This window comes from Oratosquilla oratoria, chromosome 40, assembly GCF_046742065.1.
Source record: "Oratosquilla oratoria isolate Oo_2021 chromosome 40, ASM4674206v1, whole genome shotgun sequence".
Lineage (NCBI taxonomy): Eukaryota > Metazoa > Arthropoda > Malacostraca > Stomatopoda > Squillidae > Oratosquilla > Oratosquilla oratoria.
Genome location: NC_134816.1, coordinates 25,999,487 through 26,020,796, shown reverse-complemented (window position 1 = coordinate 26,020,796; position 21,310 = coordinate 25,999,487). Strand labels below are relative to the sequence as shown.

Below are 21,310 nucleotides of genomic sequence, written 5' to 3'. Positions count from 1 at the left end.
TCATCTACAAGGAGCTAAGATAATAGGGAAACAAATGGATGTGGGATGGGTGGGGGGAGGGTGCGTGCCTTGGCTGGATACCCTCCTAAAAGAGCTTTTTTGTATGTGGATAGATATATAAAAGTACTTTATTAGATCATTTTATCTTCAGTCATTTTATGGGAAATCATGGGACATTTACTGGTTCTATTCACCATTATCACCTTTATATATAGGACGTCCCCTCATGTTCACTCCCTCCACATCTGCCTTCCATACCTCTTTTACTAGTCTTTCTTCACTCATTCTTTCCATGTGTCCAAACCATCCTAATACTCTTTCATCAACCATATCTCCCAACTCCCTTTTCTCCCTGTTCTCCTCCACACCTCCTCATTTCTCACTCTATCTAGCCTAGTAACCCCCATCATACTTCTCAGATATCTCATCTCAAACACATTCAAGCTCCTTCTCTCTTCCTCTCTTATGTTCCATGTTTCTGCCCCATACAGTGCTGTTGGCACAATCACTCCTTCATACAGTCTCCTCTTATCATCCATTCCCAAATGTCTATCCCTAATTACACTTTTTAATTCACCAAGGCATTTACTCGCTTCTCTCAATCTACATTCTACCTCCACCTCCACTCCACCTTTTCCTGCCACATTTGCACCCAAGTATCTGAAACTATCCTTTTCCTCCAAGCGCTCTCCCTTAATGCTCACCCCTTGAACATCTCATCACCTTACTTTTACCCACATTTATCTTCAGCTTTCTTCTATCACACACTCTCCCAAACTCTGTCACCAACTTCCTCAATCCCTCCTCTGATCCTGCCACAAGCGCAGTGTTATCCGCAAACAACTGGCTCACCTCCCACTTTTCTCCATTTTCTTTAACCATCTCCAATCCCTGACCCACCACCCTTGCATTTACCTCTCGCACTACCCCATCCATGTACAAGTTGAACAGCCAGGGAGACATAACACATCCCACGAAGTCCCACCTTTACCTCGAACCACTCACTCTCTCCATTTCTAATCCTGACACAAGCTCTACTACTCTCAAGCAAGTATCATAATATCAATAATAATAACAATAATAGTAAAAGGGGCTTTGGGAAAGGGGAATGTCTGTTGAGGAGGGATGGGAGAGGATGGAAGATAGGGGTGAATGGAGAATGGTAGTATATGGATGATGTTGTGATGCATGAGGTGGAATGGGTGGGGAATAGAGGGGTGAGGGAATATGTGTGAGAAAAATTTGACACAGCCCAAAGGGATTTCTCCCCATCTTCTCCTTTTCTGCATGGTGGGGATGGTGAGGGGGTGGGGGTCACCGATCTAATGAAGTGGCCTTGTTGTGGATGTGCTGTGTCTTGTGACACTGCCTCTGACCCAGGGCAGTGGACAAGATGCAGGGATGACCTGTCATCCAGGAGGTGCAAAGATAAGAGGGAGGGAAGAGGGTGGAGGTGAGTGGAGTGTGATAGGGATGGAATGAGTGGGAGTGGTTTTTGTGCCTTTATTTTTTGGCTACCTCCGTTATGTGGAAAAAAGCCTTTGGTATATATATATGTAACAATAATAAATAATTATAACAATAATACATATATACATATACCAATGGCCTTTTCCCCCTTACAAGGGAGGTAGCCAAAGTCAAAGGCATAAATCCATTCCCACCCATTTCATCCCCACATACTCCACTCCCTTTCACCCTCCTTTCCTGTCTCCTCCTGGATAACAGGTCATCCATGCATCTTGCCCACTGCCCTGGGTCAGAAGCAATGCAGCAAGACACAGCACATCCATAGCAAGGCCATTTCATTTAATCAGTAACCCACCCCCTCCATCCCCTCATGCAGAAAAAGAGGAGATGGGGAGAAATCCCTTCAAGCTGTGTCAAAATATCATTCACACATACTCCCTCACCCCCTCCCCCACTCACACCCCTCTATGCATCACAACATCATCTATACACAACCATTCTCCACTCATCCCTATCTTATGTCTTCTCCCTTCCTTCCTAAACAGACATTCCCCTCTTTCCCAATGCCCCTTTTACCCCATCCATCCATCTCATCCTTGGTTGCCCCCTCTGCCTTCCACACCTCTTTTATTAATCTTTCTTCATTCATTCTTTCCATGTGTACAAATCATCCCAATACTCTTTCATCAACCCTATCTCCCATCTCCCTTTCCACCCCAGCTCTTCTCCTCACCTCGTTTCTCACTCTATCTAGCCTAGTAACCCCTACCATACTTCTCAGGCATTTCATCTCAAACACACACACACTTTCGTCGGATAGACGGCGAAGATTGGAGTTCCGAAGAAAAAGAAAAATTTCCATGGATAATTAAGACAACAAAGAGGCCAGCAAAAGAAGCACAGGGTTGGAAAAAAATCCAAGAAAACAGTAAAGTTGCATTTACTGACATACTAAAACAGCAAATAAAAGAACAAACTGAAGACTCAGTTATCAAAGTGATGAGACAGAAGGAGAATATAGTAAGAGACTTAGCAGATAAAAAGAAATGTATAATTATATTAGGAATGGAAGAGAAGTATATCCTAAATAGAACCACAAGAATCAAAGAGGAAAAAGAAAAAGTAAGCAGCTTACTAGAATTAGTTCAGGAAGATGAACCTGAAATCATGAAACAAATCGAAGAGATATATAGACTCGGAAAGTATAGTAGAGATAAGACCAGACCAATTAAGATTAAATTCAGGTCACAAACGACGGCAGAGAATATCTTGGCAAATACAGGGAAACTAGCAGCAAGTGAACAATATAAAAAGGTATGGATAAAAAGAGAAATGAATAAAGAGGAAAGAGAGGAGGAAAAAATGAAAAGACAACCAGCTAAGGAAAAAAACGAAAACAGAACAGAGTCAGAAAAAGAGAAATTCTATCGGAGAGTAGTGAATATGAAAGTAAGGAAATGGGACATATTAGAGAAAAACAACAGGGAAACCAAGAATACAATGGAAATAGCAAAAAGTTAAAAGTATCTTACACAAATATAGATGGATTAATAACAGGATTGAATGAGCTGAATGATTATTTGAAGAAAAAATAACCGGACATAATGGGAATTGTAGAAACAAAATTAAAAGGTCCACTACCACCCAACAGTGTAGGACATAATGCATATAATGATTGGATTAAAAACAGAGAGACAAAACAAGGGGGTGGAGTTATGTTCCTGACTAAGAAGGATATAAACGTGAGGTGTGTCACATATGGAAAGAATACAGTAGAGATGATTATGATCAAAGTGGAAGAGATAAAAAGAGCAGAAGGTTTGTAATAAACTATGTGCCTCCAAAAACAGCCTTGTGGGAAGAGAGTGAACATAAAAGTATGTTATAAGACACAAGGATGACATTAAATAAGATAATGGAAGATGGAGGAAGAATAGTTATGATGGGCGACTTTAATTGCAAAGAAGTCTGCTGGGAAGAGATGACAGTAAAGTGTGGAGAAGACTCATGGGGAAATGTTCTACTCAAGATGATTATTGACCATACAATGATACAATGGATACAGGAGAACACTAGGGTATAGAAATGAAGAAGAACCATCGAGACTAGACCTAATAATCTCTTCTGAAACCTAGAATAGTGTTGAAATGATTGAATATAAACACCAATCAGTAAAAAGTGACCACATATTGATTGAAACTGAAGCGTAATACATGAAAAGAAATTGAAACAATTTAAAAAGGAGAATGATGTATGAAAAACAAAATTTTTGATCAATAAGAGAATTCTTTCAAAAAGAAAACTGGGAAATTATCTTACAATGAGTAAACAACAGTGGAAGAGAAATAGAATATTTTGACATTATTTTATAAAAAAAAAAAAAAAAAAAAAGTGGAAAAGTATGTCCCAAGACAAAAATAAGAAAAAGAATATGTAAAGTACTGGTACAAGCAAAAGTTGTTGGGAAGTTAAAAGACAAAAGAGTGACAATGCATGGACCAAATGAAGACAAACAAAAGACCAAAAAATGGAAAACATAGGCTTGTTAGAAATGAATTGTACAAACGTGCAGAGAGGAAAGAGAAAATATGAAAAAGATGTCATAGAAAGTGTAAAGATTAATCATAAACTATTTTACAGATTGTAAACAACCAAACTGAAAAACAAACATGATTTAAATGAAATTAAGACAAGGAGGAGTTGAATACACAGGAGGAAATAGAATATAATTAAAATTTGGGGGCAGAAATTAGGAACAAGCATTTTAATTTAGTGTTTACAAAGGGAGAACATACAACCTGAAGTGATCGAATGGAAAGAGAACTCCCCCCTATGAAAGAAATAGAAGTAACAAAGAATGAAATAATGAAACTCTTGTAGTAATATTGATGTCAGAAAAATAGCATGGGACACTGATGAATAGGAAAACTGGTTTTGAAAGAATGCAGGAAATTGAAACATGGCAGTCAAAATACATAGTTAATATAAAAAGTTCCTTGAAAGAAGGAAAAGTTCCATAAGATTGAGGTATAAAAAAGCAAATATAGTACCTATATATATAGGGGGAAATAAAGAAGACCCTACCAACTACAGGCCGAGTCTCTCTAAACAAGTACAATAGCAAAATTTGTGAAAGAATTGTCAAAAAGTAGATGGGGTAAAATATTTAGAAAAAACAAAGTGCTGAATCCAGGCAATTGCGATCAGACAAAATAAATCCATGCATCAACAATTTAATATGTTTCTATTTCAAGGCTAATAGATATAATACAAGAAAGAGATGGGATGGGTTGATTTGCATTTCTAGAACCTTAAAAAAATCTTTTGACAAAGCACACAATAGAAGTTGCCCTATTGAATTTAGAAACTGATAGGAGGAATACAGGGACAACTGTGAAAATGGATGGAAGACTTTTTGAGGAAAGAAAATGAGAGTAGTAATAAGAGACAAACAACAAAAATTGGGATGAAAGTAATAAGTAGTGTTCCACAAGGAAAAAACAGTTCTGGCCCCAATTTATGTTTGCTATATATTATATTAATGATATGGATGAAGAAATCGAAAGTTATATGAGCTTCTTTGCATTCATAATATACCATGGCTTTTTCCCCCCTCTACAAGGAGGTAGCACCCAAAGGTGAAAAGGCATAAATAAATCCCACCCATTACACCCTGAATTACACTCCACCCACCCCTCATACCCTCCTATTATCTTAGCAACTTGTGGTTGTTGGGTCATCCCTGAAACTTGTCCAACTGCCCTGGGTCTGAAGCGTGTCACAGTCACAGCACATCCATAACAAGGCCGCATTCATTAAATCGCGGTCCCTCCTCCAATCTTGGTTTTATCGAGGATTAGTATTTTCTTCACGATTGTTTCATACGGTATATAAATGCCACTTTGATTGTTCTTATTAAGTTACAAGTTTCTCAAAAATTTATTTATGTTTCTCAGGTGAATATTATTCATAACAATGACTCCCAGGTTCCTTCATCATTTTCACTTTTTTTTCATTCTTTCTCCCAATTTATTGCTCCTGTTATCTGTTTTTGCTTTTTCCAAATTCCATTATACTACACTTTCTTAGTATTGAACTCCATCTCCCACTTGCTACTCCATTCCTATTCTTTATTTCTGATCACTTGTAGTGAATAACAATCTTCTTCAGTGTTCACTTTTTTTTTATTAAGTTGTTATACCTCATCTGCAAAGGAATATTTTAGGTAGTTGATTAATGTGATGGTGGATAGGGTGGGGGCGGAGGGGGGCGGGGGGGGGGGGAAAGGGGGGGGGGGGGCGGGGGGGGAAGGGGGGGGGGGGGGGGGGGGGGCGGGGGGGGGGGGGGGGGGGGGGGGGTGGGGGTGATAAGGGGAGGGGGGGGAGCGGGGGGGGCGGGTGGGGGGGGGGGGGGAGGGGGGTGGGGAGGGAGGAGGGGGGGGGGATTGGGGGATGCCGGGGAGGGGGGGCCGGGTGGGGGGGGGGGGGGGGGGGGGGTGGGGGGGGGGGGCGGGACGGGTGGGGGGGGGGGATGGGGGTGGTGGGGGGGGAGGGAGGTGGTGAGGAGGGGGGGGGGGGGGGAGCAGGAGGGGGCATCGGTGGGTGGGGGGGTGGGCGGGGGGGGGGGGGGTGGGGGGGGGGGGGGGGGGGGGGGGGAGGAGGGGGGGGGGGGGGGGGGGGGGGGTGGGGGGGGGGGGGGGGGTGGTTGGGGGTGGGGGAGGGGGGGGGAGTGCGGCGTGGGGGGGGGGGGGAGGGGGGGAGGGTGGGGGGGGGGGGGGGGGATCGGGGGGGGGGGGGGGGGGGGGGGATCAGGGTGGGGGTAGGGGGGGGGGGGAGGGAGGGGAGGGGGGGAATAGGGGTGGGGGGAGGGGGGGGGGGGGGCGGGGGGGGGGGGGGGGGGAGGTGGGGGCGGGGTTGGGGGGGGGGGGGGGGAGGGGGGGGGGTGGGGGGGGGGGGGGGGGAGGGGGGGGGGGGGGCGGGGGGAGGGGGGGGGGGGGGGGGGGGGGGTGCGGGGGGGGGGAGGGAGGGGGATAGATATGCTTGGAGTGGGAAATGACAAGAAAATGTCCGTGTTGGAGTGAGATACATGGAGGCGAAATATGGAAGGATGAAGTGAAGGCAGTTGTTTAAGGTGATGATAGAGGTAAGGGGGGGGGCCACCTGGTCTGGATGGATGCCATGCAGATTGTCTAAAATAGGAGGTACAGTGATGGACTGGTGGTGAGGTTTATTAGTGTTTGCTGGAGAGAGGGTAGAGTGTCGGAGTTGACTGGAGGAAGTGCCTGTTTTGTTCCATTTTACAAGGGAAAGGGGGACAAGTGTGAATGTAGTAGTTTCTGAGGTATTAGCTTGTTATGTGTTGTTGGGATGGCTTATGTGAGGATCTTGATTGAGAGGATTAGGAGAGGAACAGAGGGAGTAATTGGTGAGGAACAGTGTGGATTTAGGACGGGTAGAGGTTGTGTAGATCAGATCTTTGTGGTAAGACAGATATGTGAGAAAACTATAGGAAAGGGGAAGGATGTTTTTTGGGCTTTTATGAATCTGGAAAAGGCTTAGGATAGGGTAGACAGAAAGGCATTGTGGGAGGTTTTGCAGATATATGGGATAGGAGGAAAGCTTCTAGGAGCTGTCAAGAGTTTTCATGAGGGTAGTAGAGCTTGTGTCAGGATTAGAAATGGAGAGAGTGAGTTGTTTGAGGTAAAGGTGGGACTTCGTCAAGGATGCGTTATGTTGCCCTGGCTGTTCAACATATACATGGATGGGGTAGTGCGAGAGTTAAATGCAAGGGTAGTGGGTCAGGGATTGGAGATGGTTAAAGAAAATGGAGAAAAGTGGGAGGTGAGCCAGCTGTCATTTGCGGACGACACTGCGCTTGTGGCAGGATCGGAGGAGGGACTGAGGAAGTTGGTGACAGAGTTTGGGAGAGTGTGTGATGGAAGAAAGCTGAAGATGAATGTGGGTAAAAGTAAGGTGATGAGATGTACAAGGGGTGAAAGTGGCAGTAGACTGGAAAAGAGCATTAAGGGAGAGCAACTGGAGGAAGTGGATAGTTTTAGATACTTGAGGGCAAATGTGGCAGGAAAGGTGAAGTGAAGGTGGAGGTAGCAATTGAAGGATTGAGAGAAGCGAGTAAATGCCTTGGTGGATTAAAAAGTGTAATGAGGAATAGACATTTGGAAATGGATGCTAAGAGGAGACTGTATGAAGGAGTGATTGTGCCAACAGCACTGTATGGGGCAGAAACATGGAACATAAGAGAGGAAGAGAGAAGGAGTTTGAATGTGTTTGAGATGAGGTGTCTGAGAAGTATGATGGGGTTACTAGGCTAGATAGAGTGAGAAATGAGGAGGTGAGGAGGAGAACAGGGTTTGGAAAGGGAGTTGGGAGATAGGGTTGATGAAAGAGTATTAGGATGGTTTGAACACATGGAAAGAATGAGTGAAGAAAGACTAGTAAAAGAGGTATGGAAGGCAGATGTGGAGGGAGTGAGCATGAGGGGATGTCCTAGGATGAGGTGGATGGATGGGATGAAGGGGGCTTTGGGGAAGAGGGGAATGTCTGTTGAGGAAGGATGGGAGAGGACAGAAGACGGGTGAATAGAGAATGGTTGTATATGGATGATGTTGTGATGCATGAGGTGGAATGGGCGGGGGGTAGTACAACCACTCCTCGTTTAACGATAACAATTGGGACCAGCGCGCCGTCGTTAACTGAATTGGTCGTTAAGCGAAAGTGTATACATATACGTACATGTACTGTATGTACAATGTCCAGCAATACATGTATCTTTATTTTCGTGTATTTCCCTCTTTTATACAGTACATTAAAGCTTTATTTACTGTTTATTTACGGTGGTTAGGTTCCTAAAATTACCGTATATGACCAAATCCACGTATGCTGACATTCCATATTGAATACCGGGGTGTTTTTTTAGTTTCAACCATGGGCGCAATATAGCAATAGAAAATTAATTATTAATTTTGTAAATTAAAATGTATCAACGTAATATGCAATTTTGTGGGCGGAAATGAAAGTAAAAAATACCATGCTACAAGAAAATATGCTAATGAACGAAGTTGGTAGCATAGGATCGGGATGCCATCTTGTCGTCTGCCAACGTCTCTCATGACGACGACAATGAGGACGAGCCTGATGACATTTAATTTGCAGGTAATGATTTATCAAACACAGGTTAGGTTAGTTTAGGTTAGGCGAATTTATCATCCTTTCATTTCCTCGACATCGGCATCTATCATAACAAACATGGTGTACCATTCGTCCGACATGACTTCGTTACTTACGAAATTTGTTTTAGCACCTTTTTTTTTTTTCGCTCACAAAATTGCATATTACTTTGATACATTATAATTTACAAAATTAATAATTAATTTTCTATTGCTATATTGCGCCCTTGGTCGAAACTAAAAATTTACCACTGCTGGTATATATTGTACCCCAGGTAGTTTTTCCAGCTTGCATGATGGTAGTGTAGACCTAAGCTTCAGAACACTTTACCTCACAGCTAATATCCACCGTACAAGTTCATTTATAACATCATACAAATTTGCCTCAGCCAACTTAATTATCGTACACGACATTGTAACTTCGGGAGATTTACGTTAAATGAATATTGGTCTGTCATAAAGCCCATCATTACTCCGAGTTGTCATTAACCGAGTAGGTCGTTAAACGAGGAGTGGGTGTATGTGTGAGCAAAATTTGATGCAGCCTGAAGGGATTTCTCCCCATCTCCTTTTATGCATGGGGGGACAGAGAGGGGGGGGGTTGCCGATTTAATGAAGCGGCCTTGTTGTGGATGTGCTGTGTCTTGTGACACTGCTTCTGACCCAGGGCAGTGGACAAGGTGCAGGGATGACCCGTCATCCAGGAGGTGCTTAGATAAGAGGGAGGGTGGAGGGGTGTGGAGTGTATTCAGGGATGGAATGCCTTTTCCTTTTTGGCTACCTCCCTTGTAAGGGGGAAAAAGCCTTTGGTATATGTATGTATGTATACTTTTTAATCCCCCAAGGCATTTAATACTCTTAATAAGATACTGTCCTGTACTACTTCTCTGAATATTAATTTTTTTTTTTTTTTTTTTTTTTTTTTTTTTTTTTTTTTTTTTTTTTTTTTTTTTTTTTTTTTTTTTTTTTTTTTTTTTTTTTTTTTTTTTTTTTTTTTTTTTTTTGCTGAACCCTGTGGTAGGGGGGGGGGAATGCTGCCACCAAGTGTTCCCCCTTGAGTCATAAAGGTGACATAAAATATATATATACACACACACATATATATATATAAAACAATAATTACCAAGGTCTTCTTCCCCCCTTTTAGGGAGGTAGCCAAGTCAAAGGCACACACCCACTCCCATGCATTTCACTCCTGCCACCACCCTTGTTTCCCTCTCATCTTAGCTCCTTGTGGAGGAAGGGTCATCCTTGCCTCCTGCCCACAGCTGTGTCAGAAATAATGCAACAAGACACAGTACATCTACAGCAAGACTGCTTCACTTAATTGGCAACAATCCCTCTCTGTCCCATCATGTGGAAAATAGAGGGGACAGGTAGAAATTCCTTTAAGCTGCATCAAAGCATCCTCCAAACACAGCCAATCTCTACACATCCCTATCCCCTGCCTTCTCCCTTACTTGTTCAAAAGTCACTTCCCTCTTGCTCAAATCCACCCATCTCATCCTTGGTCATTCTCTCAAGTTCACTCCATCCACCTCTGTCTTCCACACCTATTTTGCTTATCTTTCTCCACTCATTATTTCCATGTATCCAAACCATTCCTTTATTCTTTCATGAGCCCTGTCTGCCATCTCCTTTTCCAGCCCTGCTCTCCTCACCTCCTCATTTAATAATACTAATACTAATAATAACAACAACAATATTTGGAACTATGAAAATGAAAGAGCTTCCATGCTTTACCACATAAAATCAGCAACATACTTGTACAGAAAGTTTGAAAATAAATGCAAACAGTATACCACAAAGCCTTTTTTCCACTTGTAAAGGAGGTGGCCAGCCAAGGCATACACTAAACTTGACTAGTCATTTCCACCATAGATTTATATAGCCCATCAAGTCCTGCCAGAACATATATTCAAGTACCCCATTGTTATGGGTTCAATAGATGGCCAACTGATATATTGATAGATATATAGATATTCTATACTTCACCCAACTCCCTAAGAAATCAACCCAGTAGGGAAATCATTTCCAAGACAAGTAAGAGCAGTAGTGACATAATTATGTTTACATAACCACCCTGGACTGAATCAGTACCGATACAGAATTTATCTGACATATGAATTATGAGATAGTGCATGACAGCAGTGTGAGATTGCCCATAAGATAAGAAGTGCTGGTAAACTATTGTCCATAACACTGACAAAATGACTGGTCTGGCAATGGACACTAAATGCCTACATGAAGCCACCACAAAAAAGAAATTGGGGACATTATACTACAGTCCTTCACTCATCCCAGGCAGTTCCACTAAATATTTTCAATGAGCAATTTATGGGCCAAACAGGTATTCATGAGTAGTTTCCTGGAGGTTGCAGGCCTCCCCCAAGAGTGAACAGGAGCAAAAGATTGATTGATCACTCAAACTAAAAAATTAAGAGATCTGTTAGTAAATAACGTGATGAAAACAGCTTATCTTACCTGAAATGTGTATTCAATTCTGATGTTTTTGCAGCCTGGAAGTTCTGAAGGTGCCAGTGGAGGAATTTTCAGTAACTCGCGTGACCAGATGTCACTTTCACCCTCAGGAATTGATGGGTGTTCTAAAGAGGCCACTGTCCTTGTAGAGCTCTTTGATTTACCCTCAGCATAACATGTGACTGTCTGAAAGAAAAAGAAAAAGAAAAAATTAAATATAAATATATATATATATATATTAGTGTATCCAGGAAGAATAATTTCTTGTTGACAGACGAGATTAAATAATATTGCTGTTTCTGCATTGTTTATCTTTTTGTTAAGAACTTTAATTTCAAGAGAAATTGAAGTTCTTAAAAAAAATATATATATATATATATATATATATATATATATCACATCACATGAGAACCACTGTTGGAGTAAAAAAGACTGGAGACGGAATCTATACATTTCAATTGCAAACTGCAATCCTCTTCAGTAGATACTGAAGAGGATTGCAGTTTGCAATCAAAATATATTGATTCCCTGTCTCCAGTCTTTTTTACTCCAACAGTGGTTTCCATGTGATTGACAAATGTGTGGTTACATTTTTACCTGAAATATATATATATATATATATATATATATATATATATATAATATATATATATATATATATATATATATATATATAAAAGAAAAAAATCTTAAGGTTGATTATACAAGTGACATCATCTTAGGATATGACTACATCATAAACATTGTATTGCAAACAGGAAAGAGATATTTGAGTTTCACCGGTTGGAAACCTGCACTGCTACAGTGGCTGAGAGTTGTCTCTGGGCAATTGCCAAAGATCTCTAAATGAAAATTTTGTATTTTAGGAATAATTGTATATCCCTGTGGATGTACTGTGTTTTGCTGTATTGCTTCTGACCCTGGTAGTGGGCAGGAGTCAGGGATGACCATTCATCCGCATGGTGCTGAGATGACCAGGAAACAAGATTGGTGAATGGAAGTGAAATGGGTGAATGCCTTGACTGTCTACCTCCCTTATAAGGGTGAACAAGCCCTTGATACATCATTTGATAGGAATAACTGGTGATACAGGTAGTTGCCTGATAGATTTTCTTGGTGACATTTACTTAGTTCAGCATGTAAAAGAGCCCACAAGACATAGAAACTTATTCAATCTATTGATTACTAGCAGCTAAAACATTATAACCAATGTAGAAGTTGGTGAAAACATTGAAAGTAGTGATCACGACTTAGGTTCAAGCTGCAAAAAAACTTTGTAATCAATAGCTGTGTTTCTAAAATACCTGATTTCAGCTTATAGACTGGGATGCAAAAGTAAGTGAAAGTTGCTGTAGATCAGATGTGAGAAATATTTCAAAATATGCTAACATGATTCATACTTACATCCCATTTAAGGACAGATGCCCCCTAATTCTGGCTTACCCAAAATGGCTTAACAAAGAAACATAAAAAAAGTATTGCTAAAAAAAAGGTTTATAAGAAATACAAGTGTTCCAGTGCGTCTAACAATTATCAAAGTTATATGATAATACATACATACATATACCAAAGGCTTTTTCCCCCTACATGGGGAGTAGCCAAAAAGAAAAAGGCATAGAAACCACTCCCACCCATTTCATTTCCTATATGTTCCACTCCCCTCCACCCTCCTCCCTCCCTCTTATCTTGGCACCTACTGGATGATGGGTCATCCCTGCACCTTGTCCACTGCCCTGGGTCAGAAGCAGTGTTGCAAGACACAGCACATCCACAGCAAGGCTGCTTCATAAATTCAGCGACCCCCCTCTCTGTCCCCTCATGTAGAAAAGGAGAAGATGGGGAGAAATCCCTTTGGGCTGCATCAAATATGATAATACAGATGGATTTAAACAAGACAATCATAAACAGAAATCAACAATATGAAGTGAATATCTCTGATAAGTCCAAAGAGAATCCCACAGAATTTTATAGTTATATTAGAGGTTATTAGGAACTACATTGGCCCACTATTATCTACTAATGGTCAACTTGAATATTCAAATGAAGGAATGTGTGATATTTTAAACAGCTATTGTAGATCAGTATTTGTAATCGAAATGCCTCAAAGTGAAGTCCTAACAGAAGCCTGTGATAAGTCTAGAGGAAACCCACTCACTACTGTAAATACAACAAAAGAAAAAATTAAGAGATGTATAGAAAAACTCAGAGTTAATCAAACACCAGGGCCTGACAGATGGCATCCAAAAATATCAAAAAGTGAAAACTAAAATTATTCTTACATTAGAAATAATTATTTTCAAAAAATCAATCATAACCAGAGATTTCTCACAAAAATGGAAGTTAGCTAATACTACCCCCACATTTAAAAAGGGGTGACAAAAAAACAATAACCTACAGACCTATAAGCTTAACCTCAATTGTAGGAAAAATTATGGAAACCATCAACAGTGATGCTATAAAACTCCATTTAGAAAGTAATAAATGATAGCCAGCATGAATTCAGATGGAAACATTCATGTATGACTTCATTTAATGGGAAATCCCCTTCTTTGTTCTCTCATGCAGTAACAATGAAGACAGGGAGAAATCCCTTTGGGCTGTGTCAAAATATCTTTCACACATAACCACTCCCTAACCTCCTCATTCCACACCCACTCCCTTCCATGCATCACAGTATCATCCATACACAACCATTCTCTATTCACCCCTATCTTCTGCCTTCTCCTTTCCTTCCTCAACAGACATCAGTGATCCTCTTACTCAATACCCCTTTTACCCCATCCGTCCATATCATCCTCAGGCATCCCCTCATGTTCACTCCATCCACCTCTGCTTTCCATACTTCTTTTTCTAATCTTTCTTCACTCATTCTTTCCATGTGTCCAAACCATTTCAAAACTCTTTCATCAATCCCATCTCTCATCTCCTTTTCCATCCCCACTCTCTTCCTCACCAACTCATTTCTCATTCTATCCAACCTTATAACCCCTGCCATACTTCTCAGACATTTCATCTCAAACATATTTGAACTCTTCCTCTCTTACATTCTATGTTTCTGCTCCATACAGTGCTGTTGGCACAATCACAGCTTTACATAATTTTCTCTTAGCATCCATTCCCAAATATCTATTTCTCATTACACTTTTTATCCCCCTAGTCAGTTACTTGCTTCTCTCAATCTACAATCTACCTCCACCTCCAGTCCCCCCCTTCCTGCTACATGTGACCCAGCCTCTTTCCTTTAATACTCGCTTCCAATTTGCTGCCATCCTCACCCCTTGTACATCTCATCACCTTACTTTCACCCACATTTGCCTTGAACTTTCTCCTCTTGCACACCTTCCCAAATTCCATCACTAAACTACTTCCTTAATCCCCCTCTGATCCTGCCATTAGTACAGTGTCATCAGCAAAGAACAACTGGCTTATCTCCTACTTTTCTCCATTTTCTTTAACCATCTCGAATCCCCTGTCCATTAACCTTGCATTTACTCCCCTCACCACCACATCCATGTACATATTGAACAGCCATGGAAACATGACACATCCCTGGCAAAGTCCTACTTTTACCTCAAACCACTCACTCTCCCCATTTCTAATTCTAACACAGGCTCTACTGCTCTCATAAAAACTCTTGACTGCCCTTAACAGCTTTCCTCCTATCCTATCTGCAAAACCTCCCACAATGCCTTCCTGTCTACCTTGTCATAAGCCTTTTCCAAATCCATAAAGGCCCAAAAAAACATCCTTACCCTTTGCTTAAGATCTCTCACATAACTGTTTTATCACAAAAAATTGATCCACACAACCCCTACCTTTCCTAAACCCCCTCTGTTCCTCTCCTAATCCTCTAAATCAAAACCCTCCCATAAGCTTTCCCAACTACACTCAACAAACTGATCTCTCTGAAACTACTACACTCAAAATTTGTTCCCTTTCCCCTTGTAAAGCAGAAATATACAGGTACTCCTCCAGTCCTCCAGCACTCAACCCTCCTTTACACAAACATTATCAACCTCACCAGCCACTCCACCATCACTGTACCTCCCTTTTTCATATGAAGAGATGATGAAAAAACTCACTGAAACCCTGATATGTCTAAGACTGGAATATGTATCAATAGTATGGTTCCCACACAGGATAAAGGATATAAGCAAGATTGAGAGAATACAAAGGGCAGCAACCAAAATGGTCCCCAGCCTGGCAGATAAACCATATGAGGAAAGTAATGGGTCTATCAACTTTGAAAGAATAAAGAAAAAGAGGTGACAGATTATAGTGTTCAAGTCACTAAAGGGTATAGACTGCATTGATAGAAGAGATCTAATTAAAGATGGGAGGGCTTTAGGAGGTCATGGAAGTAAATTAAGACCACATGTCAAAAGGATGTGAAGAAATACAGTCTTCCATATAAATGTATGTGTGAAATAGCTTTGAAGGTGATATAGCCCAAACTTAAACAATACATTAGTTCAAATCTAAATATGATAATTGGAAATTAAAGATATAGATTAAGTTGGAATTGTACATAAATTTGAATCTAGGCATGTTAGAAAATTAGAGAACAGGACACAGGACCTAATGAGTATTGCTCCTTTCCTGTATACTACAGTTAGGTAACTACTTACTGGTACAGCCACCCCTTCCTTCCTTTGTCCTCTCAACACTCCCGACACCCTCCCCACTACACTCCCAAACCCAATCTCACCCCTCCCTTTCAACTTTGTTTCACTCAATGCCAACACATCTATCTTCTCACAGACATACTGCCTATCATTTGTATTATACTCATGTACATTAAGAGACCTAAACCTTAGGGTTTTGGTTGGAAAACTCCTCTTAAACCCTCTTATGCCTTAATATTTTTTTTTTTTTTTTTTTTTTTTTTTAGGAATTTACCCTTAAGGGCTACAGAGAGCAGGATGCCTAGTCTAATCCTCTGAAACATTTTGATCACCTTTTATAACCAAAATGGGAATACTTGGTGGCAGTATTCTCTCTCCCCTACCACAGGGTATGGCAAAATTAGAAATATATATTCAGAGAATTAGTATAGAACAGTATAAAGAGTGTGGGAGACAGCATATTGGAGGGACAGTTGTAGTACAATAAAGTAGCATCATTTCTCTACAAGTTGATATTTCCTCTAACACAAAATGATGTGTAGCTCTGGTGTGTAGGGGTGCCCCATATAGACACTACAGTATCAGTTGCATGTTACTGAGGAGATTTTTAACTCATAATAACATATATCCAATACCCTGTACAGGGAAATAAGTGTATAGTTATGTAAATTATAATTTGTTAATTAGGTAAATAAAGAACACTTCATCCTACACTGCATTATTCTCACCCTAACCACACAATAACACAGTATCTATTCCTTGAGTGATTTGTGGGACAATCTGGTGGCTGTTCCCAGCTACCTGTGAGGAATGGGTCTCCTGCAAATTACCTGGGACAATGGGTCAACAGATCCACTCCCACCAGACATCTTCATAAAATCTTTTCACTAGGAGACCTACTGGCTAGGCAGGTAGCCATAGTCAGTCTGCTAGTGTCTGGAGTCTCTTGCATGAGAACTAGGATAACAGATTGATTCCTGTGATATGGGCCCCAGTAAGACACTTTCTTCCAGAGAACTGCATTTGGACATCTTCAGTTATGATAAACACATTAAAAGTATTCATTTTACTTATGAAGCTGGAAGGGATTCTCAGCATTCTTTATCTAGTCACAGATAAAACTAATTTACCTCAAAGGCATATCATTTCAGCTTTGGTAATACTGAGGTAAATGACCCTTGCATGTTTGCAACATTAAGCATTAGCAATCTGATCACATTTATCTTGTAAATTACCAGTGCATTATAACATTTACAACTGAATATTCCTCCACACGATGAAGGCAATGTCATTTACACAATGAAAATTTCTTTCATACTGACCTGTACAATCTTGGCTTTTGTCTTGTTCATACATCGATTGCTCATGTTGGTGCACTCGGCATTGATAGACATGCTTTCCCCTGAAACAAAGCCTGTCTTTTCAATATTCAGAACAATAGACATTGGTCCTGATTTACAGCACCAACAACAAAGATGTTTTGTTTCATTCCTCTGGACAGGGCTCTGCAAAAGAAGACACAATCTAGATCATTAGCTCCCAGCTAAAATCACTATCATGTAGAAAAAACTGATGTGAAAGGCTTATTTAAAGAACTTCAAGAAAATGAGGAGATAAAGGTAAAGCTGATGAAAACTGAATGAATGTCTGTTGAGTAGGGAAGGAACAAGATATAGGTGTGAGTGGACAATGGTTTTGAATAGATGATAAACTGCTGCAGCCTGATGGGCTGCATCACTTCCTCATTTCTCACTATCCATTCTCATAAACCCCAATACACTTCTCAAATTCTTCATCTCAATATATTTAAATTTCTTCTTTATGCTCCCTTACCTCCTATTTAGTAGCTTTTATGTTGGGTTATAATTTGAAAGGGAGTTAGGAGATAGGGCTGATAAAAGAGTATTGGGATGGTTTGGCCACATGGAAAGAATGAGTGAAGAAAAATTAGTAAAAGAGGTGTGGAAGGCAGAGGTGGAGTGTACATGAGAGGGCAACCATTGATGAGTTGAATGGATGGGGTAAAATGGGCACTGGGAAAGAGGGAAATGTCTGTTGAGGAAGAATGGAAGAAGACAGAAGATAGGGATGAATGGAGGATGGTTGTGTATTTACTTAGTTGTATTTTACGGGAAGGGGAGCTATGCTTGTGGTGTCCTGTCTTCATATCTCATTTTATCTAAACTGTTTTTAAATTCATGTATTGTTTTTGCACACACCACTTTCTCATCTAACTTGTTCCAAATGTCTATTACTCTGTGGGGAAAGCTGTTCTTTTTCAGGTCTTTTCCATAAATGTCTTCCTCGATTTTTTTTCCGTGTCCTCTTGTAATTCTACTATCCCATTTTATTAGATCCCCTCTATCAATAGTTTCTATGCCTTTCATGATTCTATAAATAGTTATCAAGTCTCCTCTCTCTCTTCTTTGCTCTGTCTGTTGCTCAAGTTTTGCTAGTCTCTCTTCATATGATAGTTCTGAGATTGTTGGTGCCAATTTCGTAATTGCTCTTTGTATTCTTTCAAGTTTTGTTATACATTTTTTGTACTTGGTGACTGTGTCATCGCTGCATACACCAACCTTGGTCTTATCAAAGTGACTAGTATTTTCTTCACCATTTCTTCATCCAGGTATGTAAATGCCACTTTGATTGTTCTTATGAAATTATAAGTTTCTCCAAAAATCTTGTTTATATGTTTCTCAGGGGACATATTATTCATAATAATGACTCCCAGGTCCTTCTCATATTCTACTTTTTTAATTTCTTCTCCCAATTTATATGATCTCGCTATTCATTTTTTGCTTCTTCCAAATTCCATTATACCACACTTCTTAATATTGAATTCTATCTCCCACTTCCTACTCCATTTCCATACTTTATTGAGATCACTCTGTAGTGACTCAAAATCTTCTTCAGTGTTCACTTTTTTCAACAATTTTGCATCATCCACAAAGAAGCTCATATAACTTTCAATTTCTTTATCCATATCATTAATATATATAGCAAACATTATTGGGGCCAGAACTGCTCCTTGTGGAACACCACTTATCACTTCATCCCAATTAGAGTGTTTGTCTCTTATCACTACTCTCATTTTTCTTTCATGAAAGAAGTCTTCTATCCACTTCAGCAGTTTACCCTGTATTCCTCCTGCAGTTTCTAATTTCTTAAGCAACTTCTTATGTGGCACCTTATCAAAAGCTGTTTTCAGGTCTAGAAATGCACAATCAGCCCATCCATCTTTCTGGTATTACATCTATTAGCCTTGAATAGAAACACATTAAGTTTGTGATGCATGATCGTCCTTGTCTAAATCCAAATTGCCTTGGATTTAGTATTGTTTTTTTTCCAAATGCTTTACCAATCTACTTTTGATCATTCTTTCACAAATTTTAGCTATCATACTTGTAAGATGGACCAGTCTATAGTTAGTAGGGTCTTCCTTGTTTCCCCCTTTATATATTGGTATCATATTTGCTCTTTTCCAATCTTCTGGAACTTTTCCTTCTTTCAATAAACTGTTTATTAGATTATGTATTTTGTCTGTTAGTTCATTCCTACATTCTCTCATAATCCAGTTTGCCATTTCATCTGGTCCATGTGATTTTCTGACATTGAGATTACTCAAGTGATTCATTATTTCATTCCTTGATACTTCTATCTCTTTCATAGGGGGGACCTTCTCCCACTTCATATCTCTAGGTTGTATGTTCTTCCTCATAAACACCAATTTAAAATGCTTGTTCATAATTTCTGCCAGTTCTATTTCCTCTGTGTATTCAACTCCTCCTTGTTGTAGTTTCTCTAATTCTTGCTTGTTTTTTAGTTTGTTGTTTACATATCTGTAAAATAGTTTTGGTTGATCTTTACATTTTTCTATGACATCTTTTTCATATTTTCTCTTCTCCTCTGCACACTTGTACATATTCATTTCTATAACTAGTATATGTTTTTCATTTTTCAGGTCTTTTGTCTTTTTTCCATTTCATCCAAGCTTTATCCCTTTTGTCTTTTAACTCCCTACATCTTTTGTTGTACCAACACTTTACATATTCTTTTTCTTGCTTTTGTCTTGGAACATACTTTTCCACTCCTTTTTTATCATTTTTTGTCAAAATATTCCATTTCTCTTCTACTGTTGTTTCCTCCTTGTGTATTCTTTCCCAGTCTGCTTTTTGAAAGAATTCTCTTATTTTGTCAAAATTTGTTTTTTCATACATTAATCTTCCCTTTCTATATTATTAATTTTTTTTCATATATTTTTCCTCAGTTCCAGTTCAACCAATATGTGGTCACTTTTACTTATTGGTGTCTTATATTCAATATTGTCCACTATTTTGGGTTCTGATGTATTCATTAGGTCCAGTCTTGATGGTTCTTCCACATTTCTATACCTAATATTCTCTTGTATCCATTGCATCATTGTTTCATAATCATATCAAGTAGTACATTTCCCCATAGGTCATCTCCACCCTTCACTGTCATCTCTTCCCAGCAGATTTCTTTACAATTAAAGTCACCCATTATAACTATTCTTCCTCCATCTTCCATTATCTTATTTAGTGTTATCCTTGTGTCTTCTAACATACTTTTGTGTTCTTTCTTTTCCCACGAAGCCGTTTTAGGAGGTACATAATTTACTACAAGCTTCCTGGTCTTCCCATCCTTGTCCTCCACTTCCATCATAATCATCTCCACTCTATTCTTTCCATATGTGACATTCCTCACATTTATATCCTTCTTAGTCAGGAACATAACTCAACCCCCTTGTTTTACCTCTCTGTTTCTAATTCAATACTTATATGCACCATGTCCTACACTGTTGGGTGGTAGTGGACCTTTCACTTTTGTCTCTACAATTCCCATTATGTCCGGTTCTTTTTCCTTCAGGTAATCATTCAGTTCGTTCAAGCCTGTTATGCCATCTATATTTGTGTAAGACACTTTTAATTTTCTGCTACTTCCATTGTGTTTTCTGTTTCTCTTCTGTTTTTCTCTGCTATGAACCATCTCCTCACTTTCATATTCACTACTCTCTAATAGAATTTCTCTCTTTCTGTTCTTTTCTCATTTTTTTTTCCTTAGCTTCTAGTCTCTTTGTTTTCTCATCCTCTCTTTCCTCTTTATTCATTTCTCTTTTATCCATACCTGTTTTTATTTATCATTGTCTTCTAGTTTCCCTGCTGTTGTTTGTGACCTGAATTTAACCTTAATTGGTCTGGTCTGTATTCTATTTCCCTAGTCTATATATCTCTTCTATTTCTTTCTCTGTTTTTGGTTCATCTTCTTGAACTACTTTTAATATTTTATTTACTTTTTCCTTTTCCTCCTTTATTCTTGTAGTCCTATTTAGATTATACTTCTCTTCCATCCCTAATATAATTATAAATATCTTTTTATCCATTTAAGTCTCTTACTATATTCTCCTTCCTCATCCCTTTAATAACTGTGTCCGTAGTTTGTTCTTTCATCTGCTCACTATACCTCTAAATTTAATTTTATTGTTCTCTTTTACTTTTTTCTAACAACTTACCTCTTTTGCTATGGA

At 39.6% G+C, this 21,310-nt stretch overlaps 1 protein-coding gene across 7 annotated transcripts in view; it reads right to left on the bottom strand.

The window, feature by feature from the left end:
- LOC143020702 (arrestin domain-containing protein 3-like) overlaps window positions 1–21,310 on the bottom strand; it is a 44,001-nt gene that overhangs the window by 7,516 nt on the left and 15,175 nt on the right. For all 7 annotated transcript variants that reach the window (XM_076177355.1, XM_076177356.1, XM_076177357.1 and 4 more), the window contains 2 exons: window positions 17,085–17,267; window positions 11,141–11,323 (listed from right to left, as the gene is read on the bottom strand). In XM_076177355.1, the coding sequence (XP_076033470.1) occupies window positions 11,141–11,323; window positions 17,085–17,267 (366 nt within the window). The remainder of the gene's footprint in view (window positions 1–11,140; window positions 11,324–17,084; window positions 17,268–21,310) is intronic.